Here is a 25,861-nt window from a genome sequence, read left to right on the forward strand (position 1 = left end):
AAAGCAACACTCCTGACACCTAGCCCAGGGCATTCCCTGCCTGGGCAGGACACTTGGCTCCCTTTGCATCATTCCGCAGCCAGCAGGAAAAGTGGATCATGGGTATGGACCAGAGCCAAAAGATTGAGGTGCAGGCAGAGAATTTCTGAGAGCCACGAGCTGATGCAAGTCCTCATGGGAACATGTGAGATAACCAAGTAGCAAAAGGCACTGGCAGAGTCCAGGCAGGAGCAGTGCAGCCACAGCCAGGGCAGCATGGCAGGGCTCCACGTCTGCTCCCTTCTGGTGACCGGGGCCAACCGAGGCATCGGCCTGGGGCTCATCCAGCATTTCCTGAGGATGCCAAACCCACCTCAGTGGATCTTTGCAGGCTGTCGGGACTCCAAAGGACAGCGAGCACAGGTGAGGCTGGGCAGGGGGAGATTGGAACAGGGATGGTGCTTGCAAGGGGCTGGAGCTACAGTCAAGCACCTGCAGCACAGGACAGCTGGCTTGGGACACCACAGGACCAATTGCATGGGATACGTGGAGGGGGGAATGGCACCAGGCATGTAAAGAAGGCACAGAGCCCCATTGATGTGGCAGCTGGAGCAGGTGTTGGACACAAAGTGATGCAGGACAGAGATGAAGTGGCATGGGCTTTAGCTGGGAACAGCTGAGCCTCTGCAGAGCCCCTCCAGCCTCTCCATGCCTACACAGTGCTCTCTCTTTCAGGAGTTGCAGAATTTGGCCTCCAAGCACCCCAACATCATCATCATCCCGCTCGGTAGGTGCCCCGAGTGCGGATCCTTTGCCCCAGTTCCTCTGGCGAGTGCCCAGGCTGGGCACACCCTGGGAGCCCCATGCTGGGAGGGAGCTGTGCCACGGGCTGGTGCCTGCAGGGCCATGGGGCACTGCCACCTCTGGGGGAACAGAGGGGACTCCAGCATGGGGACACAGGCTCTGACCTCCCCGTGTTGGCTCTGCAGAAGTCTCTGACCCTGCCAGCATCAAGGCAGCTGCAGCCAAGGTTGGGGAGCACCTGGGGGGCTCTGGGCTGAACCTCCTCATCAACAATGCTGGAATTGTGAAGCTGAACACGCTTGATACCGAGACATCAGAGGACATGAGGGAGATTTACACCACCAACACAATTGGACCCCTGCTGATGGGTCAGGTGAGACCCTCACTCACGTTGGGCTGTCCTTGAGAAGCATGTAGGGCCAGTGGGAGGGGCTCCTGTCACAGCTCTGGTGCCCTGATGGGCTCTCAGTTAATGAGAAGCTCAGGCAGCCGTGGGCTGGAGCTCAGGAGCTGGAGCCCGGCAGGGAAGAGGAGGGAGGATGCCCCCCAGTGCTGGTGTCCATGTTGCCCACTGTGGAAGGAGCTCCTCCCCTGCCCTGTGCTGTGTCCATGTGTGCTCCTGTCCCCTCTATCTCCTCACAGGCATTTCTGCCCTTGCTGAAGAAGGCTGCCCAGGGCAGCCCAGGCTCAGGGCTGAACTGCAGCAAGGCTGCCATAGTCAACATATCCAGCATTGGTGGTTCCATCGCTTCTGCCTTTGGTTGGGAGTTGATGCAAGTCACCTCATACCGCTGCAGCAAGGTACTGTCACAGCTTTGCTTTCCCTGCCCAGCTGCGGGTCCCCTTGCAGTCCCCCTTCCCCTGCCACCACCGTCCCTGCATTGTCTCCCCTCAGGCTGCTCTGAACATGCTGAGCAAGTGCCAGTCCCTGGCGTACAAGGAGCACGGCATCCTCTGCGTCGCTCTCCACCCCGGCTGGGTGCAAACCGACATGGGCAGCGCTGCTGGACACGCGGTAGGAATTCCCCTGGGGCGGGTCCATCAGAGCTCCTGGGCTGATTTTGCATGGTTGGGAGTTGCTGTCCTGAGCCCCTTCCCGTGGCTTCCCTGCCTGCCCAATCCCTGCTGGAGCAGCTCCCCCATCCTGGTCCTGGGTGCTGGGTGTCCCCATCCCCTCAGTTCTCATCTCAGTCCCTCCCCCTGGGGTTTTCAGCTTTCCCTTTGCCCTGGGGCAGCTCTTTCCCCTGGCTCCAGCTGCTCCAGGGCCCTCAGCCAGGCCTTGGGCAGGGGCTGCATCTCCCCCTGTGCCCCACAGCCCCCAGTGACAGTGGATGACAGCGTGCAAGGGATGCTGAAGGTCCTCTCCTCCCTCTCTGAGAAGGACACCGGCACCTTCCTGGACTGGGAAGGGAATGTCATCCCCTGGTGAGACACCACTGCAGGATCCTGGCAGCCAGAGGTCCCTCTGGCACTGCTCCCACCTTCCCCACATCCTCAATAAACTCCTGCTGAGACCCCCAGCTCTGTTGTGCAGTGCCAGCTCATGGGGTGGCCCTTTCCAGGTATCCCACTCCTGCCCTGGGGATTGGTGGTGCCCAGAGCTGCCCCAGCCCAGGGCTGTCACTGGCACCCCCATGAGTTCCAGCCAGCAGCTCCCATGGCACCGTGAGTGCCCTCTGGAGACCTCCCCTCCAGGAGGCACTGGAGGAGCTGGAGCTGGGCCCCTCTCCTGAGAGGAGAGAGATCTTCTGAGCCTCTGCAGGACTGGCTTTCCCCTGCCCAGGCTGAGCTGCCTGAGGGGCTGGGGGGCACAGGGAGCAGCTGCCCTCTGCCCTCAGCTGGGGGATGCCTGGTCTCAGGTGGGACAGAGGGACACACAGAGCTCGGGAAGAGCACAGGGATCCTGTCATGGGCTCAGACAGGGGTTTGAGACTGGGTGTGGAGACAGAACAGAGAGACATCAGCTGCCAGAGTTTACAGAGTGAGGGATACAGAGGGAGCACAGGTAACACATACTGTGGGAAAGGAGGGGGAGGCTGTTTCCCAGGCTGATTCCCTCTCCCCTGCAGTGTGGGGAGGGCTGAGGGTGAGCAGGGGTGACCATGCAAAGGGGTGAACCAAGCAGGGGTGATCGAGCAGAGGCTGCAGTATGGGCAAGAGGCGCTGTCCATCTGTCTATCACCAGGGCAGGCTGTTCCCTTCCCAGTCGAGGAAGGCTCCAGAGGTGTCCTGTGAGAGGCTGGCCAGCACAGTCAGGATGCCCCTTACGCTGTGCTCCACTGTCAGTGGTGCCTGCAGAAAAGGACAATGAGCTGTAACAAAGAGCAGCTCTTGGGGAGGGTGCTTGCCTGGGAGCAGCATCCATGGTGCTCACAGGCATATTTTTCCTTACTGTCATACCTCTCCAGGCTGGCTTGGGAAGGCAGGGCTGGCTATCCCACATACTCAGTGTGTTGCAGCTTGCTGCCTTCTCCCTGCCTACTCTGCTCCAAAAGATGGTCCTGGCAGCCACAGCATCACATAAAATCCCCCAAGTGCCCCTGCCCTCCCCAGAACATGGGGATTCAGTGGGGGTCCTGCTGACCCTCCCCTGCACAGCCCAGTACCTCCTGTGTGCCCATGTCAGTCTTCACCCAGCCAGGATGGATGGCCACGCACAAGATCCCCTTGTCCTGGAGTTCTGCAGCCAAGCACCTTGTCACCATGTTCTGGGCAGCCTGGAAGAGGCACAGCCCTGCCAGCACAACCCAGGGAATGGGTGGGCAGGAGAGGAGACATTTCATAGCCACAAAATATCTGTGGAGGTGGGGAATGGGACTTGGTCCTGGGACAAAGCATCAGCATGACCTGCTGGAAAGGCTCAGTCCTGGCTGCTGCTGTCCCAGTCTCTGTGCTTCCACCTGGGAGAACCAGGCAGGGGGTGGTGGCTGGGGCAGGGGGTGACCCAGGGGCTCCCTCCCCTCCATGGGCACCGTGCCTGGGACAGCATCTCCAGCACGTCCCTGGCAGCTCACCTTGCTGGCCCGGTACGGGTACATGGGGGCCTGTGGCACGTGGAGGCACAGCCCGATGGAGCCCAGCTTGGAGGAGATGTTGATGACAGCAGCCCTGCTGCAGCTCAGACCCTCCTTTCCCTCTCCCTTCGCTGCCTGCTCCAGGAGCGGCAGAAATTCCTGATGCAAAGACACCAATGCTCCATTAACATGTAACAGAACCCCAATTTGAGGACCATCCTGAAGGGCTGTCACAGACTGCAGAAAAGCAGCTGGACAGACACTCCTGGCAGAAGTGCAGGAGATGGGGAAGATGCCCCAAGGAGGGGCCAGGCTCCAGCCTTTCCTGTCCCCAGGAAAGGAGTGAGCTGGCCCAGTGAGCCTGGAACAGGCAGCCACTCCTTTGGGGAAGAACTAAGCACGGGGGATGCTGGGCTGGGCTAAGCCACTGAGCTCCTCTGGGTAGGCAGGGGAGATCCATGGAGGTGCCCTTATTCCCATCATGGAACATCTTCCCAAACAGAAGAAATGCAAAAGGTCCAGACATACCTTGACAACCTGGAGTGTCCCAACCACGTTGGTGGCAAACACGTCGAGCATCTCCTGCGAGTCCAGGGAGCACAGTGTGGCATGGGAGCTGATGCCTGCATTGTTGATGAGCAGGGTCAAGCCCTGGTCCTTCAGATGATTCCCCACAGCCTGCATGGCCCTTTGGATGCTGGGCAAATTCACTGTGTCTGCCAGGGAAAAAGCAAAGTGAAGAATAGCTCTGATTGGGTCACACAGCACCCACTGGAAATTGTGCTGTGGCTGGAAGCAGCACTTATCCAGAAGGGACGCAGTAGGTTTAGCAGATTATGCACATTGGAATGAGCAGCAGTTTGTCCTTACCTCTTGGTTTTGCAGCCTCAGCTGAATTAAACCTTAGTTCAAATCATTTTGGGTCATGTGGGGGCTACTGGTGGGAAAAATTTGTCTGTATTTGCTTTCTGTATCTAAGGAATTTATGATTGTACAAGGGATGCTTGGTCCTTGCACACTGACACTCCCAAGTTTATTTTCACAGATGAGCTGAGTACAAGTAATAAAAGATTTGGGATGTAACCTGCAGTATTTGGTTGCAGGCTCTGAATCTGAACTTCCGTATCCCTACTGAGCAAGTTGTGGAGATATCCCCTCTCAAGTAACAAGGCACAACTGAAATTGGGTTAACAAGGATAAGCATCCCCAGTGCCTTCCTCTTTGCTTAAGTATTAGTATAGCTTTTGAAATTCTGCCATGCTTTAATTGCAGGATTTTTCTGACTTAGGCAATAAAAGTGGTGGTTTTTTTTAAGTTTGCGTCCTTAAGCTTGCATTAGCTGTCAGGGTTGTTTGTTAGGATTTACATCCTGTCCTGGATACTCACCAACTGAAGTGGCCATCATCTGTTTATTTAAAAGGTCATCTAAATACCTTCAGGATGTGAAACAGGCTAATTAGGCCAACATTAAACTTTATATATTGCTTTTTAATACCTTAGGTATACCACAGAGCCCTTAAAACCATGAATATTCACGTGTATGGGCAGGTTGGAGTGTGCCCTTGTTCCCATGCACATTTCTGTGCCTGTTTTTTGCAGATGCCAATGTGATGAGCCTGCTGGGAGTGGGGGACTGCAGATTCCTTATTTTTTTGCAACACTTTGGCCCCTGAGCTGTGTTTCTGTTCTCATTCTTGGAAAAGAGTGACTTAGCAAAGGTTTCCAAGGCTGAAGATTTCTTTCTTGGAATATTTGTACACTGATGGGCAGCAAAGAGATCCTTTTCCATGGCATTTTTAACTAGCCTGATGTTTTTATGGTGGTAAGCAAGTATGTGAGCAGCATGGGACTTTTTCCTACCTTGTGTTGTGTAGCCCAGACCTCTGTAGAGGTGTCCTAAAAACATTTGAGGGGAACACCATGGGATAATCTGCTGTGGGGCAGCTGGGAGGGGAAGGAGTCTTGGGATTCAAGAGGATACTGCATGTCTAGTTGCAGGACAAATCACAGATTGCTTTGGAGTTATTTCTTTGGATAACAATGGGATGAAGTTCAAGGTTCTGCCACTCCAGTACATGTGAGGGATTTTTTGGTCACCTGGTGAATGATTAACTGCTTTGTTTGGGTTAGCTGAGTCATTGCTCCAAGGCATGTGGGACCAACACATTTTTAGTCCTTAATCCCCAAATTTGATGAAATAACCAATGCTTGTCTCCCTGGAAGAAATAAGGGTGGGAAAGAAAGAGAGAGAATGAAAAGAAGTGACAGATCTTACACATTTTTGAGTTATTTTTTAGCTTTTCTTCCTGAAGAGTCTATGCCTGTTACTGGTTTGAAGACAACTCTTCCTTTTTATGGAGCAAGAGAGCTTGAAGCAACTTCTCTTTTTAAAAAGTATCTTGTTGCTGTTGATATTTAAGAGCTTTTAAGCTTATTTTGGCACTTTATTGACAGGTTGGGACTTGGGGTGTGTGTTTTTAGAAAAGATCATTCATGTTGTGGCCAGTTCCTTGAGATGTCCCTTTATGTTGGCCATGCTCTTCCCATCAGGTACTGCCAGTAGGGGCTCACAGCTCATTTATTTTTTATTACAGAGAAGGTATTTTATTTTAATAACCTACTTAATAGCAAAAGAGAGATTTGCTGCCTCTTTGTAGTAAAGCCTGAATTCAATAATGTCTATTTTCTAAGTATTTAAAAAGTTGAACTTGAACTGAAGTTATTTGAACTTTTCAGGTGCTTTTAAACAAATAAACAGGTAGGTAGATAGGTAGGTACTGATATGGAATAGCCTTGATTCAGTTTTCTTATTATTGGTTTCAATGAAATACAAATATTTAGAAGCTATGGCTGCTTCCCACCTCACTTTTTACACCAATGGCAATCCTAGTGCAGGCACTTTGCCAAAATGTTTCTTTTGGATTTAGATGTTCTTTTAATTCTTCATTAATAAAAGCAGCCCTCACTCTCTCAGACACAGGGGTACACAGGAAATCTCTGCTTCTCAAGACTGGTGCTCCTTATCTCCCCACTCTTCACCCAAACACTGTCCTCCCCAGTGAGACCCTGCCCCTGTCCAGCACCCTGGAAGCTTCTTTCCTGTGAATACCCCAATTCCAACTTTACCAGTTCCAAATGAGAGAGAACAGCCTGTCTGTTCTCCCTGTGTTGCCGAGGTCCATTTGCTGCTTGTGCTTCTCCCAAATGCTGCTGAAAAATGTCACTGAATTTGGCCCACATCCATAGAATGAGGGAATGGCCAAGAGGACATCTCCCCAGTCCAGGCTGTGGACATCCTGTGCCTCTGGCTCAGAGCATCAGCCTGGGATACCAGGCTGGGCAGAGTTCCCATGTGTCATTTTTAGCTGGTTTTTTTCTCCCTTTTTTACCTGAAAGAAATGCCAACCATGACCTCCACCAAGCAGATCCCAAACCAACCCTCCTCCTCAGGAACCATCCAGGTGGTTATTGTGCCCTGTCTTGTTCACTTTGTGAACCCATGTGTCCCAGCCCAAAACCTGGGCACTGTATTTAGCATCCTTGGGAAGAGACGTCATGCCTTTCCCGTGACACTTGCTCAGCTGAGATGCCTGGACCCACCTCTGCCTCCTCTGAAGCCAGTTTGACTGCTCCAGCCAGGGCACAGCTTAATTTGCAGGGAGAAGCTTGCCCAAGTGTGCATGGATGCCTCCCCATGGATCCCTCCCCACCTGGCAGAGCTAGAGCTTCCTGCAAAAGCCGCCCCTGCTCCCACCTCCAAAATCACCGGAGAGCAATGTTGGGTGCAAAGAGAAAGGTTGCTCCATACCTAGCTGGACCAGTTTGATGCTGGAATGCTGGGCAGCTAAGTCTTGCAGGGCCTGGAAATAAAGTGATGGGGCAAGGGTCAAGGTTAGAAGCCACTGGCTGCATGGTCAGGTGTCCCACCCCTGCTCCCAGATCACTGAGCCAGGGTGGCTTTGCTTTCTGTGGGGAAAGAACACAGGGCCATCCCCAGTGGATGGGATAGGGCAGCAACCCCACAGCCAGCCCAGATGCTGTTGGGCTTAGGATCTGCCCCCCCTCCTGAGTAATCCCAGCACAGAAAAGGGGTAAACCAGCCATGAACACAGCAGGATTGAGTGCTGAATACATGTCTGCCTCTCCAGCCTCATCCCACCCTGCCACATTGGGCACTGCCTTTTCCAGGGAGCTGGGGGGGTTATGAGACCCCCAGAGCACTTCTGCCCCCACTCCTGGGCTACCCAGGCAGGGCAGCAAGCCAACAGGGCTGTGGGGAGCATGGATCCCCTCTGCCCACCTGGCTCAGCACCATCCCCTTCCCTGTGCCCGCACTCACCTTCCCTCTGGGGCCCTCGGGGTCGCGGCAGGTGGCGAAGATGTGCTGGGGAGGCCGGGGGCTGGCGGCCAGCTGCCGCACAAGCTCCAGCCCGATGCCCCGGCTGGACCCTGTCACCAGGACGCTCCGAGCCAGCGCAGCCATGTCCCCAGCCTCTGCGCCGGGCGGTGACACATGGCAGGGGTGCCGCCTGCTTGGCGTGAAGAGGAGCCTGGCACAGCCCAGGGTGTGGCTCTGGGCACCCATGGGGACTGGGACAGTGCCAGCACCTGGCCCCTCGCCTGCCCCAAATACCAGGGTCTCAAGAGGACCAAGGGCTCCCTGATATTTGACAGGGCTGCATGTCACCTGCATTGTCACTATGCTCCTCTAAAGCCCCAGCTTCCATAGTCTCCGTAACAGCAGAAGGGTCCACCTCTTCCACAGGCTTGGAAGAGCACTGCGAGGAAAAGGAGAACAGGTTCAAATCTGGCTGTGGCCAGCAATCTCCTAGTTTGTGGGGTGAGTTGAATTCTGAGACACTAATCCAAAGCCCAGCCTGGGAAGCACAGGGAATGCAGTTTATGTGCTGCAAGTTCCACTCCTTCCAACACTTCTGCCCCAGAGCATCCAGGAGCCAGCAGAGAAGGACCCCCCACTCCCTGCAGCCTCAACCACTGACTGCTGGGGCTTCAAGCTCACATCCATCACCTTCCTCCTTGCTGAGGACAATGCTGGATGCTTATAAGCTGAAGAAATGCCTGTAAAAGCAAGGCTGCTGCAACCCAGGCCAGCCTAGGGGCATGGATTTTTAGAATGCAGAAGTGTTAGAAGAAGCATAGAGCTGCCATGTAAAAAGCCTCAGTTAAAACAGAAGAATTGGGGCAACATGAATATGGGGTGGGGTAGGAAAAAAGAAGAGGAAAGTAGTGGGGGTGGGTCCATCCCATCTGGATGTGCCTCATGGCACATACCTGTTGCTCAGTATGGCAGAGGGAACAGAAGTCTCTATTCCCCAAGTGGCTGAGTGGTTCCACATTTGGTAATCACCAAAGAAACACTCAGGAGATGGTGAAGGGCCCCCACGTTTGGAAGATCATCTTTCAGGTGATACAGATCATGAAGGGGAAGAAGCAGTGGTGTTTCCTTCCCTGGTGGTGGACAGACTATGGCCCCCATGAGAGATAAGCATGTTGGGCGTGGATTTGGATGGTGTTGGAGTCGGAACTGCTGTTGCAGACGTTCTTGCAGGTGTAGTCACCTGCACAAACAATTGCACTGCACAGACTTGCCTGCCCTGCCAGCAGTATCCAGAGCACAGTTCCCATTAGGAACAAATTAGACTGGAGTTTCCTCTTTTCCTTCCAGACTCCTTAGGAAGGAAACAACAGAAACAAGCGAAGAGGGCTGCACGACCAAGAATGGCTACGGGCCAGTGCCAAGCAGGGGAGTGACCTTTGGAAAGGGCTGACCGATGGTGGCCGAGGACAGCAGCACAGGCACACTCATGGCTCCAGAATCACAGCCCAGGGCCAGAAAGTGTGCGCCAGGGAAGAGATGAGACCAGGCTTCAATGCTACAGAGGCACCTGGGAACTGTCCAGGTTAGAGAGGAACTGAGAGAACTCTACTCTAAGGCACAGCAGGAGGAGCAGGATCAGCAATGACTTCGGAACAGGTTGCCCAGGGCATGAACCTGACCTCAAAACCCTCCAGGGACCCTGCAGCCTTCCCAAATTCCCTTTCAATGCTTGATTGTCCTCAGAGCGATTTATTTTTTTGTCAGTGTGGCACCTCTCCTGCATACATGCTTTGCCCCTTGGCCTGGGTCCACAAGCCCTTCCCATGAGCTCCATGACCAGAGCCATGCAGGGACCTCTCCTGCATCTCACAGCCTTGACTTCGACCCTGCAGACCCCTGCAAAGACCCTGTAGCCATTACATCCCCCAGCAGGGCTTTGCTCACCCCTCCAGCACCCCCAGCCAGCTCCGGTTCTGCCACAGCCCCTTCCCGGCTGAGCCCCACAGCTCCCGGCTCCCTCCATGGCAGCCGGCAGCATCATTGTTGCAAAATGTGCAATGTGTCAGTCAGTGTTATCTTAAGTCAGGCTGTTCTTTGATGTAAAACCTTTGGATACTTTCAAGCCTAATCAGCAGGAAAGGAGAGCTAATCGCTGGAAGAGGCAGCAGCCAGCATCCCTCACTCAAGGACATTCCAGAACTAACAAGATTTAGGGATTGCTAACTTGGCAAAATTTGTAACACTGAAAATCACACCTCCAGATCAAAAAGACCCTCCGCACATAAAGACCCTTCCCCTGAGCATGAGTAGAAGTTAGCTGGGGTTATGTGAGTTGTATGGAACATACTGGTCAATCCTAACAGAAGGGCTGTCACTAATCCTGAATTTCTGTGCATAAATAACAGCATGGAAAGTCCGGTGGGGTGTGCTGGATTTGTGGAATACCACCGAGCACGCAGGCTGGGGTAGCTCTGAATCAAACAATGTCTCACTCAATGTGTCATTATCGGTTCGCTGCACACCAGGGACCGAACCCGATTTCTGAGACAACCTCCCCGCGCCTGCAGGGCCGGCACCCCTAAAATGGCGGCGCCCACTGAGGCTTCAGCCCGCCCGCGTCACGTGGCCGCTGAGTCCCGCCATTGCATCAGCCGGGGGCGGGGCGCCGCGCGGATGGGTGGGACTCTGCAGAAGAGTGACAGCCGCCGCAACCAATGGGAGGTGGTGTCCAGCAAGGGGGCGGGGCGGAGTGGCGCTGCGGCGCGGCCGGAGGAGCGCAGCGAGGGGCGGCGGTGGGCGCGCAGGTACGGCCCGAGGGGCCCGGGGAGCTCCGGCTGCTGGGTTTGGTTTCCGTGGCCCGGCCGGGACCCGCGGGCACAGGGGAGAGGGACACGGAGAGGGCAGGGCGGGAGGGTGGCGGTGCGCTGGTCGCGCCCCATGCGGGCCCGCGGGGGGATGCCGGGCGGCGCTGCCGGACACCGCGGTGCCCTCACCGCTCCTCGGGCGCTGGAGAGCGGCTGTGTCTGAGCATAGGCTCTGACAGGGCCTGGGGCCGCTGCTGTGCTTGGTTCTCCCCACCTCGGGTCCTTCCCTCCTGCAGCATCGAGGTTGGACTCGATGATCTCAGAGGACTTTTCCAGCCCCGTTGATTGTGTGCTGTGAGTGCTCCCAGGCCTTGCTCCTGTGGGGAGTTCCCGTCTCTCCGCGCCCAGCAGGCTGCTGGGATCTCGCCTCCCTCCCTGGATCCGCATTGCGCTGAGCTGTCAGGGACAGCCCTGTGTGCCCGTAGGACACGGGCGGTGCTGCCCTCCAGGCTGTCACTTGCCTCTGGTGTGCATGTAGGGATGTGGGTCCCTCAGGGAAGGCCGCCGGGCATCCCTGCAGCTGACTCTGCTTTGAGCAGGGAGGGTGGACAAGGTTATATTCAGGAGTCATTTTAAACTTGGCTGTTCTGTGATTTAGTCATTGAATCACAGAAAGGTTTGGATTGGAAGGTACCTTAAAGCCCACCTGATTCTAACACCCCAGCTATAGGCAGGGACACCTTCCACCACACAATGCTGCTCCAAGCCCCATCCAACCTGGCCTTGAACACTTCCAAGGATGGGGAAGCCACATCTTCTGTTGGCAACCTGTGCCAGGTCTTCACCACCCACGCAGGGAATAATTCCTTTCTAATATCTAACCTAAATCTCTCCTTTTCTGGTGTAAAGCTGTTCCCCCTTAAAACTGTCATATCATTACCTGCCCGTGTAAAAAGTTGCTGTCCATAATTTTTATAAGCCCCTTTGAATAGTGGAAAGCCGTAATGATATCTCCTCACTCTGCATTTAATCCCTTTGAATGCTTTGGTGACTCGGCAGTCCCTCTGTCCTCAGTAAGGCAAACACAACCTATTAAGTTTAGTATCCATTTGAGTTTGATACTTTGTATAACAATGTGTTTTCAAACAACCGGCAACTTGAGGTAGAGCCCAGAAATCAGGGAGCTTGGGAGAGAGGAAATTTCAGCTTAGGCCGCCATTATTTGGGGCAGATTGATGGTTGGACAGAAGTGTCAGTGCTTAACAATGTGAGGAGTCCCTTTCTGGAGTTGGAGACTATGATCTTGATGTTCCCCTTGAGCTGACAACACATCAGAGTTTTGTTTGTTTTCATTTTTTCAGACTGCACCGAGGTTTTGCCACTTTCCTGCCCCTTGCTTTGGACAGTGGCAACTTCCAGCTTCCAGATGGAGACCCCGCTCACTGCCAGCCAGATCCGGCAACGGTTCATTGACTTCTTCAGGGAAAACCAGCACACCTATGTGCACTCATCTTCCACAATCCCCCTGGATGACCCCACACTGCTCTTTGCCAATGCTGGTATGAATCAGGTAGGATTCCCACCCTGGCATTGTGGTCCTATGAACATATCCTGTTGGAACCTGTGAAGCTGTTTCTAGAGCTGTTGGGAAAATTGTTCTTTATTCGACCTTCCTTCTGGTCACAGAGAGATGAGCGGTGTGTCCTCTGGAGTCCTCTGTGCTCTCACAAAACTGGCAAGAGCACTGGAACAGGTTCCTATGGTGAGAGCTCTGCCAGTCTCGTTTCCTTGACTCTTGGTACCACAGCAGTCCTGGCACAAATGACTAATGGTGTCTTTGAAGAGTGGTTGAGACTGGGATGCTGCAAGAGGTCTGCTGCAGATCAGCGCCCAGTTTTTTATTTTTGACAGCTGGGAATCTGACAGCTTTTAGTCCCTTTTGGAAGGCCTGGGCTTTGGTGGGCTCTAGGAACACCTGTGTGTGTGTGAGTGCTGAGTTCTAGGCAGCCTTCTCATGGACAGGAGCAGCAGATTTGTTTCTGAAAGTGCTTTGGGTATGTTCAGACTAGTGATATCATGACACTTACTGCCTTGCTGTTGCTGGGAACATTTGAAAACAGGTTCTGAGTGCTTTCCTCAGTTTCTCAGCTTTTCTAGCAGTTCACTTGTCCTTTTTCTCTCCTTGCAGTTCAAACCCATCTTCCTCAATACCATCGACCCCTCACACCCACTCGCTAAGCTGAGCAGAGCCACCAACACTCAGAAGTGCATCCGAGCAGGGGGCAAGCACAACGACCTGGATGATGTGGGCAAAGATGTGTACCACCACACCTTCTTTGAGATGCTGGGGTCCTGGTCCTTTGGGGATTATTTCAAGGTAAAACAGTCTGGGTGCAGCTCTGAATCTCTCTTGCACAGATTTATGCATCTCTATAAGCTCAGCAGAGCAGTTGCCAAGAGGAAAGAGAATGTGTTGGCAAAGAGGTGCTTGTGGCTCCTTTGGAATAAATGAGCTTGGAAGCTGCCCCAACCCTGCAGAATGATTTGAGATTAATTACTTAAGGTTTACAAAGCTGATTAAATTAACTCTGCTAGTCTGGAGTCTTCAGGTGGAGATTTTGGTGGCTGTCCTGGAGATGTGGGGACTAACATGTGCTATGCAGCTATGACTCACCTTCAAACAGGACTGATCATACAATAGTGACTTCCTTTCCCAAGCTTCTTGCTAGTGTAGTATTTAAAGTCAGAATTAAAAGTATTTTTGGAGGCAGTGAACATGCTAGGCATTAACTTGGCTGCATCAAGACAGTCATGTGAGATGTTTCTTGTGCCCTCTTCACTGCATGTATTAATTTTTCTTTCTTATGTCAAAAGTCAGAAAGTTTTCAGCTGCTGATAGCTACAGTAGTCAGTACTTTGGATGTTGAAGAGAAATTATCTTTGCATTTACTTGCTGACCTCATGTTTTCTTCTGCAGGAACTTGCTTGTAAACTGGCACTGGAACTTCTCACCAAGGAATTTGGCATTCCTGCTGAAAGACTCTATGTCACTTACTTTGGTGGAAATGAGGCTGCAGGACTGCAGCCAGACCTGGAGTGCAAGCAGATCTGGTTGGATTTGGGGTAAGGCCTTTCACTGAGGAAGGTGCCTGTTTTGATGAGCACTAGTAATTTATTTGGCTTGGATATTAGGAAAAATTTCTTCTTACAGGCTGGCTGAGGGCAGGATTCTGCCTGGCAATATGAAGGATAATTTCTGGGAAATGGGAGACACCGGCCCCTGTGGCCCTTGCAGCGAGATCCACTATGACCGGATTGGGGACAGAGATGCTTCACACTTGGTCAATCAGGATGACCCCAATGTCCTGGAGATCTGGAACCTGGTGTTCATACAGTTCAATAGGTGAGCCAGATCTGCTTCCAGCTTCCAGGTGAGCCAGGTTGCTCCAGCTCAGTTTGGGAGGCTGCTTGGGCTGTGTGTTCTTTCAGCTGCCTGTGGCTTACTCACCATTCCCAGTTATCCAGCAGCTGAGCACTTTGTCATGCTCTGTCCCCTTACCCACTGGTACAGAAAGGGTTGGTCACACTGCTTTTGGGACAAATTGAGAATATTTTCTCTGTTTATCTGCCAGGTGTTCAGTAGGGAATAAGTTGTCTGCTCTGGGTCTAAGTTCTTGCTTAGGGTCTTGTTAACTGTATTTTATCAAAGTTGTCCTTTGTGTGGCTTATGTATGGGCCTGTGTCACAAATCTGATGGAAGTAAATCTTACAAAGATTGAGAGAAAGGGGTTCCCCCTGCAGAGCCTCCATCCATAGCATCTCATCTTTCTTTGGCAGGGAAGCTGATGGGACACTGAAACCCCTTCCTAAGAAAAGTATTGATACTGGGATGGGCCTGGAGAGGCTGGTTTCTGTGCTGCAGAACAAGATGTCCAACTATGACACTGATCTTTTCCTTCCTTACTTTGAAGCCATCCAAAAGGTATGAACTGAAGCCTGACCTAGCTGCATCCATTCCCTGAATTCTTGGGGAGATGTATGGGCCTGGTTGGACAGGGTGGTCTGTGCTTTCCCAGCTGATGTGAGCCCACACATTTGCACTTTGCTGAGGGCAGTGATCTAGGCTGGCACAGTAATTGCTGCCCTGGGCCATGTTTCCAGGGGCAAACAGGACAGTGAGTGGTGCAGCTTTCCCAGTTTTGTGAACTGTCCTGATGGACACTCCATGGTCCTCTCCCAGTGGGAGATACTCTGCAGTCCAACATGGCCAAGTGCCATCTTTTTGCCACATGCTAGAGAGCACGTGGTACTGCTAAGCCAGAATCAATTCGTCCTTCAGCCTCACACCTGCAACATGCTGATCTGTAGAAAATTCCTTTAGCTAGGAGTGCTTTGCCATAAACCACAACAGTCATTGTCAGAACCTGTGTGCTGTTGCTGCATTGTTCATTGTCCAGCATGGGTAACGTGGTCCCATGCTGGAAGTTCTGTGTGCAGGTCCAAGCCTTTTTTTTTCCTCTGTGGAGGAGGCAGAGCTTCCTTACTCTAGATCATGCTGGATAAAATGCAGGGAGAAGAGCCCAGGCTCCTGCTACCTCTAAGGAATGAGGTGCCAAGCTCCAGAGTTGGAATTGTACAGCTCCCTTTTTTCAGTGTTAAGTCCACTGGCCAGACACAGTCCCAGTGTCCTTGTCTGCCTTCCTGCCATGTTCAGGGGACCTGGGTGGAGGGGCTGTGCCCATAGCTGGAGGTTTGCACCACGTGCAAGCAATGCATGGTTACAGCAGTATCTTTCCCTAGGATATGGATAAAAACATCCTAAAAGAGGAAAGCTGGGACCATGTCCTGTGTGACAGAAATTGAAAGGTTTCTTGGCTGGGCAGGTTATGCCAGGTTGGAGTCCTTGAGCCAATGTGCAAAACAAATGATTTTCCTGTACTCTCCTCTTCCTCTCTCTTGGGCTCTTAATGGTGGGATAAATTGCATTTTCTTGCCTCTGGTTTGGAGAGCTTTCTGCCATTGAGATGTGGGCCATGGCACCATGCAGAGCCCTCTGTGGCTCCCCTAGGTTCCCTGTGTTGCCTCTTCCCAAGAGGAATATTCTCCTGTGGCTGTGGGTGGTGGGGTTGGCTTGGCTTCTGAGGCCCTCCCCTGTAATTCTGCCATGGTGCCACTGTCAGTAATTGTACCCTCTGCCCACTGCCTTCTCCCTGCACAGGGCACAGGTGCCAGGCCTTACCTGGGGCAGGTTGGGGCCGAGGATGCTGATGGAATAGACATGGCGTACCGTGTGCTGGCTGACCATGCACGCACCATCACCCTGGCCCTCTCGGACGGGGGCAGGCCTGACAACACTGGCAGAGGGTAAGAAGGAGCTGCTGCATTGTCACCACTCCCATTCTGTTCTCAGACTGATGCATGAGTCTGAAGGTTCTTGTGAGCAGGATTGCTGCTGTGCCAGCCCCCAGATAAGATGACTGTGGGCAGAAAGTCACAAAGCCCAGCTTGGTGCACTGTTGCTGTTGAAAAAGTGGGGAATTTTGGGCTGGGAGGCTGTGCTGCAGGTGCCAGTGGACTCCATAGGCACACAGTGAATGTGGGTCATGGAGCTGGGGCCTAGCACCTCACCTGTGCCTTGTTGCTGCCATGAGGGAAAACAAGAGGAGAAAGCCCTGTGCTCTTGGTCCTGGGAGGGGGTGCTGGTAGGTGGATGCTGTTGGAGCCCCTTAGAACTTGCTCAGATGTGTAACATTTGCATGGGGGGCTCTGCTGTTCCCTAGGTACGTGCTGAGGCGGATTCTCCGACGGGCTGTGCGCTACTCCCATGAGAAGCTCAATGCCCCCAAGGGGTTCTTTGCTACTTTGGTTGATGTGGTGGTGCAGTCACTGGTAAGTTCTCCTATTCCACTGTATCTGCTTAAGACTTCCTCTGCTGAGGTGTGCAGATCTCCATGTTAAAGGGCTCCTCCTCCTGGGTCTGCAGGGAGATGCCTTTCCTGAGCTGAAGAAGGACCCAGATATGGTAAAGGACATTATCAATGAAGAAGAGGATCAGTTCCTGAAAACACTGAGCAGAGGCCGTCGCATCCTGGACAGGAAGATCCAGAGCCTTGGGGACAGTAAAGTCATTCCTGGTAAGGCTGTGAGTTCTGTCTGGATGCAGCAAAAGGCATTTGTTATCTGGGATTACATAGTGACTTGGGGAAGTTATTAGAAGGGAAAGGATAGGAAAATTAGAGGTGGTGGAAAGTGGTAGGGAGACAAAGTTGGAGTCAGAAGGCATCACTTAGAGCTGAGCCACCCATCTCTTCTCTAGCCTGTGCTCACTTGCTGTGGTTTCTAAGCTGCCCAGACACACATCTCTGTGCTGCCAGGGAGGAGCCTTTTGGATGTTCACATTCTCCAGACCTGTTCACTGTCCTGCCATAGCTCAGAGCCAGTGGAGAAGCAGGGAAGGGAGCAATGTCTCATAGAAAGAACATGAGAGGTGACTGCTTTGCCCTTTCCCTGCAGGTGACACTGCCTGGCTGCTGTATGACACCTATGGTTTCCCTGCGGATCTCACTGGGCTGATTGCAGAGGAGAAGGGCCTTGTTGTAGACATGGAGGGCTTTGAAGAGGAGCGGAAAAATGCTCAGGTGAGTAACAGCTCCAAGGGAAGCTAGTTTATGAGTGGGCAGGTAGAATTCCATTCCTTGCAGTTTGCAGTCATGAGTTGCTCGTTTCTCACTGAGTCTGCTCACACCCCATATGCCTCATGGTTTTTCCTGTGGGAAAATCCAGGACAACTGCAGTTGCTGTGGGTCATGTCTATTCTGTACAGGTGGAGTTGGTTTTGCTCACTAGCAAAGCCTGGAACCTTGAGCTCAGCCTTCAGACAGAGGTAGTGGAGTGCTGGGAGCACCTCTGCTGTCCTCTTCTGGTTAGGGAAGTTATTCCCTGTCCAAGGATCAGTATCCAGGCAGGCCTGCACCTTGGGTGCATTTCCCAGTATGTTTGCTGCAGCAGCAGGGCATGACATTGACCAACTGGGTGCTTGCCTGGTCCTTACTGGGCTCAGGCCCACTTGGTCTGTATGCTGGAACTGGATGCTCTGAAGCCAGAAAAATTGGCACCTTCCAGATGCTGGCACACAGCTTCCCAGGGCAGAGCTCTAAATCAGAGAGTGCTGAGGGATGTGAGCAAAATGTGCAGCTAGGCTGGCATGCATTGGTGTTTCTTAAACCTTGGTATTTGGCAGGTCATTTCTCAAACCTTGTTCCTTGGCAGCTCAAATCCCAGGGCAAGGGTGCTGGAGGGGAAGATCTCCTCATGCTGGACATCTATGCCATTGAAGAGCTGAGAGCCCGAGGGCTGGAGGTGACAGATGACTCACCAAAATACAACTATGCTTCAGATTCAAGTGGTACCTATGGTATGAAAAACCTTCTCACAGTCATGTTCTGCTCCTGAACCTTCCCTGACATGTACGTCTGGGCTCCCCTTTCCTGGGACATGGAGTTGGAAGTGGGAGGCTGTGCAGCTGAATAGTCTGCTTGTTACTAATTGAGGAGACAAAGACAACAGACTATTCAGGGGCTACTGTACTGCTGTTGCTAAATTAGGGGAATTCCTGTTCCTACAGCTTTATGTCTCCATGTTCCTATGTTGGTGTTTCTCAGCTGCTCCTTTGCCAGTGCTGCAGGAGACTGCAGTTTCTGCTTGGCCAGTTGGAGGGTCCTTGGCTTGGTCACTCTGGCTCTTCTGCTAGTTTCATTTGATGGAGATTCAGGAGGCTGCAGGCTCATAGCCATGTGTGCTGCTGACTTTTGCTGCATAGGTGTGGAAGGCAGGGACTGTCCCTGCCTAGGAGGGCACTAAATGAGATTTCCAGCTAGCTGCTGCCTTACTCCTCTCTCCTTATCCCCTGCAGATGTGTGGGGATTTGTGCCATGAGCTCCTGCAATAACTGGGAGGTGTTGCTATAACATTCTGCTCCCATGTGGTGTCTACAAGGTTTTCCTGTTTCACTGACACTGCCTGTCCTCCTGGTGGCAGATTTCGGGAGCCTCGTGGCCACAGTGAAGGCCATCCGCAGGGAGAAGACCTTTGTGGAGGAGGTTTCCACCGGCCAGGAGTGCGGGATAGTGCTGGACAGGACCTGCTTCTACGCCGAGCAGGGAGGGCAGATCTACGACCAGGGCTACATGGTCAAGGATGACGACAGCAGGGAGGATGTGAGTGGGCCTGAGAGCCTTTTGCTAGGCTCAGTCTGACACAGTGCCTGGGCACAGGGGAGAAGGGGCCAAGCAAGCTCCAGCAATTTCCCATCCATATCTGATGTCATGCAATGCACAGGGTTCCTTTCTGGTGGTGCAGCATGGATTTGCGGGGGTTTTGTTCCCCTTGCTCCTTGAGGAGATCAGTTCTGTGCTATTATCATCAGAATGTGGGTGCCTGTGGTGGTGGTGCTGGGATTGTCAAGCCCAAGGGCAGTGCTCTGAAGCTGAGGTGGGGAGCTCTTTCTGTGCCCCATTCACTTCTCTGCTTTGCTGTGTGCTGTGCCTGGGGACACTCAGCTTTCTCCAGCACGCACACCACTCTAGCTCCTCACTGGGACCTTTCCAGTTGCAGCTCAGACTTCTGGCTGGATGTCTCCCCTGCTCACATGGGGCATTTCCCTCTTTGTACAGAAAACAGAATTCACTGTGAAGAACGTTCAGGTCCGGGGAGGCTACGTGCTGCACATAGGAACTCTGTATGGGAGCTTGAAAGTGGGAGATCAGGTCCACCTGACTATTGATGAGGTGAGTTAAAACATGGTGTAACACATGGGCTTGTCTCTTTTCTCTGGATTTTGTTTCTGAATTTTGTAGGATGGGGGGCTGATGTTTGGGTCCTGCCCTCCCTGCATCACACAATCAACCAGTGTCTGGCTGACTCCCAAGTCTCTCTTGCTTTACACCTGGCTTTCTCCTACCACAAAGCAGATAATGCCCAGCTAGCTCAGAGCCACTCTTGCTGGGTTTGCTGGTCACAGGCAGAAACACGTTTTGGATTATGTGTTTTGGGTCATTTGGGTCATTCTGGGACTTGCAGGGAGAACATGTGTTGTGCTCTACTGTGTGGAGACAACAGCAGAGGGCCTGGGCTCTCTGCCCCAGTCCAAACATTACTCCTGTGGGCTCAGCTTGCTGAGGGAGTGCTGGGTTGAGCACAATCAGCCTGATGAATTTCCCTTCTCTACAGAGGCAGCACCTTTAGAGGAAGAGGGAAGGCTTCCATCTCGAAGTGCTTTTCCCCGCTGAGGAACAGAGATTTGTTATCTATGTCCTGATCTGTCCTTGGCCTCTTTCCACACAGACCAAACAAGGGAACTGCCAGGAAAAAAGCCACACACAGGTTTGGTGGGTAACACCAGTTCCTGTGGCTGAAGCTCCAAGGCACCAAGTGTGATCAGTTGTTTCTGGTGTCCTGAGCTAGTTTAGGAGTCTGTTGGAGCAGGGCATTACCCTCCCCTTTGGCTGCTGGAGGAGGTTGTGGCTCTGGGCTGTGGGACCCCATCCAACAGTGGCTTCCTCCCTCAGGCCAGGCGGAGGCCGGTCATGAGCAACCACACGGGCACCCACATCCTGAACTTCGCCCTGCGCTCCGTGCTGGGGGAGGCCGACCAGAGGGGCTCCCTGGTGGCTCCCGACCGCCTGCGCTTCGACTTCACGGCCAAGGGAGCCCTGTCCACACAGGAAATCAAGAAGGTTGAGGGGATTGCCAACCAGATGATCGAGGAGTCAAAGGTGAGTATGGGTGATACGTTGTATGCCTTGAGTCCCTGTTTTGGATGATCTGGGATGCTGGGAGTTTGGCAGGCACAGGAGGATTCCGAGCTGCTGGTGCAGTACTGTGCACAGATTGCCATGACCTTAGAGGGGTTTGAGTGGGAAAACTCCATATGGATTGTTTGATTCATTGGTTTCAAGCCCTCACTAGGGTTGAAGTGTTCCCACACCTGCAGCAGTGTCACATCAGCTGCAAGAGCCAGGAAGTTTGGCAGAGTAGTTTTGCAGGCCTGGGTGCAAACTGACAACCCAGTGATGTGTGCCCAATGGCAGGAGAGTTGCTCTGTCTGGTGCCAAGTGTCAGAGTTGACCCTGAAGGACCCTGGAATCTGTGCTTGGAACCATTTGCATGTGCAGTAACACACAGGGAGTCTGAGCAGGTGGTGTGGGAAGTTTTGAAGATGAAATGTCTTTTAATAACTTTGTGATTCTTGTAGCCCAACAAGCCCCATCTCAGGTAAGGCACAACATTTCCAGGATCTTTCAGAGGAAGAAATTCCCTGGGAATGTGGGCTCTCAGTCACAGCTGACACAACTGGCTCTTACCTGCATCCCTTTGCTGTCCCTGCAGACTGTGTATGCCAAGGACTGCCCTCTTGCAGAAGCCAAAGCTATCCAAGGTCTTCGGGCAGTTTTTGACGAGACCTACCCCGATCCTGTGCGTGTGGTTTCCATTGGCATCCCTGTGGAGGAGCTGCTGGCTGACCCCTCTGGCCCTGGGGGCTCCATCACCTCCATTGAGTTCTGCGGAGGGACGTGAGTACCTGGAGAGGCCGGGGAAGGTGCAGGGTGGCTGAAAGGAGTTCCTGTGGAGCTTGAGCTCCTGTCATGAGCATACACTGGGCAGAGCCAGGGCAGGGATGGAGGTGGTGGTGATGATATGCCTTTGCATTCCCAGTCTTGAATCAATCAGTCTTTAAAATTACCTTTTGCAGGCAGGGAACTGCCTGTATTGCCCCTGCCCTCACTCAGGGCCTCTGGCAGTGCTGGTAGCACAGGTCTCACCACCCTTTCCTCACTCATTTGCTTTCAGCACTGGTTGTTTTTTCTGCCTGTCCCCACACTGCTGCATTTCCCTGGCAGGATGGTTGTCTTATTTCTTTGCTGATTCTTGCTGAGATGAGAAGTGGGCTTGTAACTCTTTCTTGTGGGTCTGTCTGGGTTCTTTCCAAAGGCACTTGCAGAACTCCAGCCATGCTGGCCCCTTTGTGATTGTTTCAGAAGAAGCAATTGCTAAAGGCATCCGGAGGATAGTTGCAGTCACTGGAGCTGAAGCTCGGAAGGTAAGGATAGGCAGGAGAGATCCTCTGTGAAATTCCACCTATTAACCCTGTGCCAAAGTTCATTTTGTTCAAATTTGCACAGTATCCTCTGAGGGACTCATGGAAAAGGGTGCTGCTGTTGCCAAAGAGTGTTCTGGAGACCCTGACTGTACTACAGTCAGAGCAGGGAAGAGAGAGGGAAGTCTCAGCTGCAGGTGTTGTGGCAGACAAACCTAGGTGGGTGTGTGGGATGGCTCCAGGGTTAGCTCAGGTTGCTTTTCAGAGTGGCTGCCAATGTAGAGCTCTCAGCAGCTGGCAAGGCCAGCAGGAGAGTGGTGAAGTCTGAGAATCCAGTCCTCTGCTGCAGGAGGCAATGACTTTGGATGTGGGCTGGTGCTCCCTAAAGTGTGAGAAAGGGGTTTCATGGAGGAGATGATTTCTCTTTTGGGGGGATCTTGGCAATCCTGACAAAGGAAAGAGACCTGGAGCCCATGTGCCAGCATGACACCCTGGTTCTGGTCAGGTGCTGCCTGCTTTGGCCCTGTGGCTTTCCAAGAGTTACTAAGTTCCATCCTGGGGGATTCCAGCATTCCTCACCTCTTTGCACTCTGGGGTGACCAAAAGCCCAGTCTGCTCAATCTTCCAGCTTGACTTAACTCAGATTGTATCCTCCTAGGCCCTCAGGAAAGTCGACAGTCTCAGGAAACTGCTGTCAGCCCTGGAGGCCAAAGTGAAGGTCCAGACAACTCCCAACAAAGATGTGCAGAAGGAGATCACAGATCTCAGTGAGGTGAGGATGGTAGCAGTGCTCTGCCTCCCCAGAGTGAAAAGGACCTTGATTGCCAGAACTGGGTATTAATGAGGCCTGAGTTCACCTTCCTGATCCTGTCCAACAGCCCTGCATCCCATGGGTGCTGCAGCCAGCACCTGTTTCCTCAGGTCATTGGCACTGAGAGAGGAGGGGAGCTTACTGGGCTCTGCCAGCTGAGGCAGAGTTCGTGAGGGGCTGCATCTCCTGCCATGATTACTGTGCCTTTAACCTTCTCTTCCTGCTCCTCTTTTGCAGACTCTGGCCACTGCTGTTATCCCACAGTGGCAGAAGGATGAACTGAGAGAGGCTGTTAAAGCACTGAAGAAGGTCATGGATGACCTGGACCGAGCAAGCAAAGCTGACATCCAGAAAAGAGTGAGCTGTGGGCTGCCATAAAGGACAGTGTGGGAGGCCTGTGGGGTGCTCCTTTGGGAGCTCTGTTAATGTCCAGGATGGAGGAGAATTGATGTGTGGGAGTGCCCCTCACACTGTTCAGCCTTCCATCTTCTCCTGCTGCCTTCTGAAGCAGAATTACCTCTGTGCCTGTTCTCTGGGTTGCAGCATGGCAGCATGTTCCTGCCCTAACAGAGCCCCTGGGTGCAGGCTTCCTCCTGAATCCCAGTGGAGTTTTCTGGAGGAGGAGTCATGCACAACATGGTGTCTTACAGGCCACATGTCTGCCTGTCAGAGTACATTCCTCCTGGCTTCATAGTGTGAGGCTGCTCCAGGCTGGGCTGTGGGTGTGTTTGGGCAGCTTGGGGACCTCTGTCCCTGCTCTGCCCAGGTGGTTCTTGTGTCCATACACAGTGTGGATGGTTTAGTGGCTGACCACTGTTGTCCTCAGGTACTGGAAAAGACCAAGCAAGTTATTGAGAGTCATCCTAACCAGCCATGGGTCATCATGGAAATGGAAAATGGAGCCTCTGCAAAGGTATGGGAAAGTCTGATCTGTCCTCAGCAACCTTCCTTCTCCCTGAGGAGAAGCTGGGTGGTCTTTCATCACTTGGAGAGATGGTTCAGTGTTACAGAGCTGTTCCTCTTGCCACCTGCCATCCCTGAGAAGGGGAAGGGACCACTGAGATATTCTCTTGTGTCCCACCTCCTGGACTGGCACATGGGCTTGCAGGGGTAGTGGGGTTTTGACCACTTGCCGAGTTTCCAGCCGTGCTGGTAGATTTGGAGCCCAGCAGAAATCCCACTGTGTCCCAGGTAAGACTCATCCTGCAGCAGCCATGACACTGAAATGTACTTAAGGGACTGAGAGCAGCAGCTCTGCTGAGCCATGAAAGTCGTGATGCTTGTGGCCCCTGCAGATCAGTTCCAGGAGTGCTGTCCTGGGCTGGGTGTGGACAGGACCAGGCAGAGCTGGCCCCAGCACTGTCTGCTCAGCTGGGTTAAAGATCTTCCCTGGCTAGGGCTGAATCTCCTCCTTCCCTCCTCCACACACATTTTTTCCAAGTGATTTCTGTTGGAATGAATGCTCTGTTGTGTGTGTTGTGCCACAGTGCTGAGCCCAGTAAGTGCCAGGCAGTGGGAGCTGGTTGTGCCTGGGCTTAGACCTCTCTGAGCTAATGCCCTGTTAAAATTTCCTCTCTGAGAGTCTTGGAGCTGATCCTGCTCACTCTCTGTGGCCACCAGCATCACGCTTCTGCTCCCAGTGCATGCTGTTGTAGCATTTTCCCTGGCAGAAGGGTGCATCCCACGGGATGGCAGTGCTGGCAGCCCAGGGAGCTGTGTGTTCCCAGTCCACCCAGAGCAGCACTGCTTTGCTCACCAGAGGACCCACTCCTGGGGCTCTGTGCTGCATCATGCTGTCTGTGCAAGTGAGGGATGATGGTCTCCTTGAGAATAATAGAATGTGTGACAGTCTCCCTGGTTCTTCCCTGCCTGCTGTGTCTGATAACTCTTGCAGGCTCTTCATGCTGTGTTTAAGTACTCTTGACTCCCTTTGGAACAGCTGTTCCCTTCTGCTGGGAGGAGCTTTTTCCCCTCCAGCCAGTACACTCAGGCAAAGGTTTATTCTGGGGCTGATTTTGCCAATTGCTGTATTCCTCAAGGTGGGGAAATAAAAGCATCTTTTCCTTCCTGCCTTGGGGTACACAGGCAGGGTTATGTCCCCTGCCAAGGCTTTTACACTGCCAGGAATGTGAAGATGGCTGATGTTTGGGAGGAGGAACGTTGCAGAGTGCTGCTGGCTGGTTTAATGCAATTCCTGATCCCTGAGGTCTCTATGGGTGCTGTTGGGGCTGGGTGCAAGTGCAGGGAAGCAGTCATATAATTATTTTGTTCTCTTCCAGGCCCTGAATGAATCTTTGAAGCTCTTCAAGACTAATTCCCCCCAGACTGCTGCTATGCTCTTTGCTGTGGATAACGAAGCTGGCAGGATCACCTGCCTGTGTCAAGTACCCCAGGTAATGCCAAGACTGTGTGGCTGCCTCTCCCTCAGCCTCTGTGGAGGAGCTGCAGCCTCCAGGCAGGAGCTATCTAACATTACACAGCCAGAACTGATTGGGGTTTGGCAAAAGCCACAGCCTTTGTGCTTGGGCTTATTGTCAGGCTGCAGAAGCGAGGGAAGAGGGGTTATGCTCTGCAAATAGGGAAGAGGAAGAGTCAGGACTTCATGGGGTGGTAGGCACAGGGTGGGGCAGTTGCTAGCAGTGCTGACCGCTGGGTTTCTCTTCCTGCCCAGGAGACTGCAAATAAGGGCCTGAAGGCCAGCCAGTGGGTGCAGGAAGTGTCTGGCTTGATGGATGGCAAAGGCGGTGGAAAGGACATCTCTGCACAGGCAACAGGCAAGAACGTGGGCTGCCTGCAGGAAGCCCTGAAACTGGCCACGGACTTTGCCAGGCTCCGCCTGGGGGAGCTGAAGAACTGATTGAGGGGGGAACCCCGGTCCCTTTGTCTCCCTCTCTGTCCCCTGCGCAGCTTTGCTGTAATAAAGGCTCCCTGCCCCGCGCTCTGCTCCCCGGCTCTGGAGGCGGGACGGGATGGGGTGGGCTGGGCTCCCGCTGCCAGTCACGGCTTGTGCCCGCC

General features: G+C 53.1%; 3 protein-coding genes across 3 annotated transcripts; 2 read left to right on the top strand and 1 right to left on the bottom strand.

Moving 5' to 3' along the window:
- The first annotated feature begins 255 nt into the window (after nucleotides 1–255).
- LOC102074133 (C-signal) lies at nucleotides 256–2,303 on the top strand. Its single transcript, XM_074550907.1, has 6 exons — nucleotides 256–402; nucleotides 715–766; nucleotides 969–1,156; nucleotides 1,426–1,584; nucleotides 1,679–1,798; nucleotides 2,099–2,303. Exons 1-6 carry the CDS (start codon nucleotides 256–258, stop codon nucleotides 2,210–2,212), a joined length of 780 nt encoding a protein of 259 aa, XP_074407008.1. The 3' UTR covers nucleotides 2,213–2,303.
- LOC102063962 (C-signal) lies at nucleotides 2,296–8,349 on the bottom strand. The gene is made up of 6 exons (XM_014269688.3): nucleotides 8,137–8,349; nucleotides 7,606–7,657; nucleotides 4,326–4,513; nucleotides 3,798–3,956; nucleotides 3,390–3,500; nucleotides 2,296–3,075 (listed from the first exon to the last, which is right to left on the bottom strand). Exons 1-6 carry the CDS (start codon nucleotides 8,278–8,280, stop codon nucleotides 2,962–2,964), a joined length of 768 nt encoding a protein of 255 aa, XP_014125163.2. The 5' UTR covers nucleotides 8,281–8,349; the 3' UTR covers nucleotides 2,296–2,961.
- A 2,459-nt stretch (nucleotides 8,350–10,808) lies between these two features.
- AARS1 (alanyl-tRNA synthetase 1) lies at nucleotides 10,809–25,783 on the top strand. Its single transcript, XM_005490737.4, has 21 exons — nucleotides 10,809–10,940; nucleotides 12,302–12,510; nucleotides 13,129–13,317; nucleotides 13,918–14,063; nucleotides 14,152–14,343; nucleotides 14,778–14,922; nucleotides 16,159–16,304; nucleotides 16,721–16,829; nucleotides 16,924–17,074; nucleotides 17,454–17,578; nucleotides 18,210–18,354; nucleotides 18,978–19,156; nucleotides 19,613–19,726; nucleotides 20,507–20,713; nucleotides 21,327–21,511; nucleotides 21,930–22,038; nucleotides 22,694–22,807; nucleotides 23,084–23,203; nucleotides 23,673–23,759; nucleotides 25,126–25,239; nucleotides 25,518–25,783. The coding sequence occupies exons 2-21, from the start codon at nucleotides 12,367–12,369 to the stop codon at nucleotides 25,701–25,703; spliced, it is 2,907 nt and encodes a 968-aa protein (XP_005490794.1). The 5' UTR covers nucleotides 10,809–10,940; nucleotides 12,302–12,366; the 3' UTR covers nucleotides 25,704–25,783.
- Nucleotides 25,784–25,861: the final 78 nt, after the last annotated feature.

The sequence above is a fragment of the Zonotrichia albicollis genome, chromosome 13 (genome assembly GCF_047830755.1).
Source record: "Zonotrichia albicollis isolate bZonAlb1 chromosome 13, bZonAlb1.hap1, whole genome shotgun sequence".
Classification (NCBI taxonomy): Eukaryota; Metazoa; Chordata; class Aves; order Passeriformes; family Passerellidae; genus Zonotrichia; species Zonotrichia albicollis.

Bases quoted from the DNA above. Each gene is read 5' to 3' on its own strand.
- LOC102074133 (XM_074550907.1), top strand. From the start codon at position 256: ATGGCAGGGCTCCACGTCTGCTCCCTTCTGGTGACCGGGGCCAACCGA. The intron at 403-714 runs GTGAGGCTGGGC...TCTCTCTTTCAG, and splicing joins CCAAAGGACAGCGAGCACAG to GAGTTGCAGAATTTGGCCTC. The intron at 1,585-1,678 runs GTACTGTCACAG...GTCTCCCCTCAG, and splicing joins CCTCATACCGCTGCAGCAAG to GCTGCTCTGAACATGCTGAG.
- LOC102063962 (XM_014269688.3), bottom strand. From the start codon at position 8,280: ATGGCTGCGCTGGCTCGGAGCGTCCTGGTGACAGGGTCCAGCCGGGGC. The intron at 4,514-7,605 runs GTATGGAGCAAC...TTTCCCTGGCAG, and splicing joins CATCAAACTGGTCCAGCTAG to ACACAGTGAATTTGCCCAGC. The intron at 3,501-3,797 runs GTGAGCTGCCAG...TGCCTCTTCCAG, and splicing joins ACCCGTACCGGGCCAGCAAG to GCTGCCCAGAACATGGTGAC.
- AARS1 (XM_005490737.4), top strand. From the start codon at position 12,367: ATGGAGACCCCGCTCACTGCCAGCCAGATCCGGCAACGGTTCATTGAC. The intron at 13,318-13,917 runs GTAAAACAGTCT...TTTCTTCTGCAG, and splicing joins CCTTTGGGGATTATTTCAAG to GAACTTGCTTGTAAACTGGC. The intron at 16,830-16,923 runs GTAAGTTCTCCT...CTGGGTCTGCAG, and splicing joins ATGTGGTGGTGCAGTCACTG to GGAGATGCCTTTCCTGAGCT.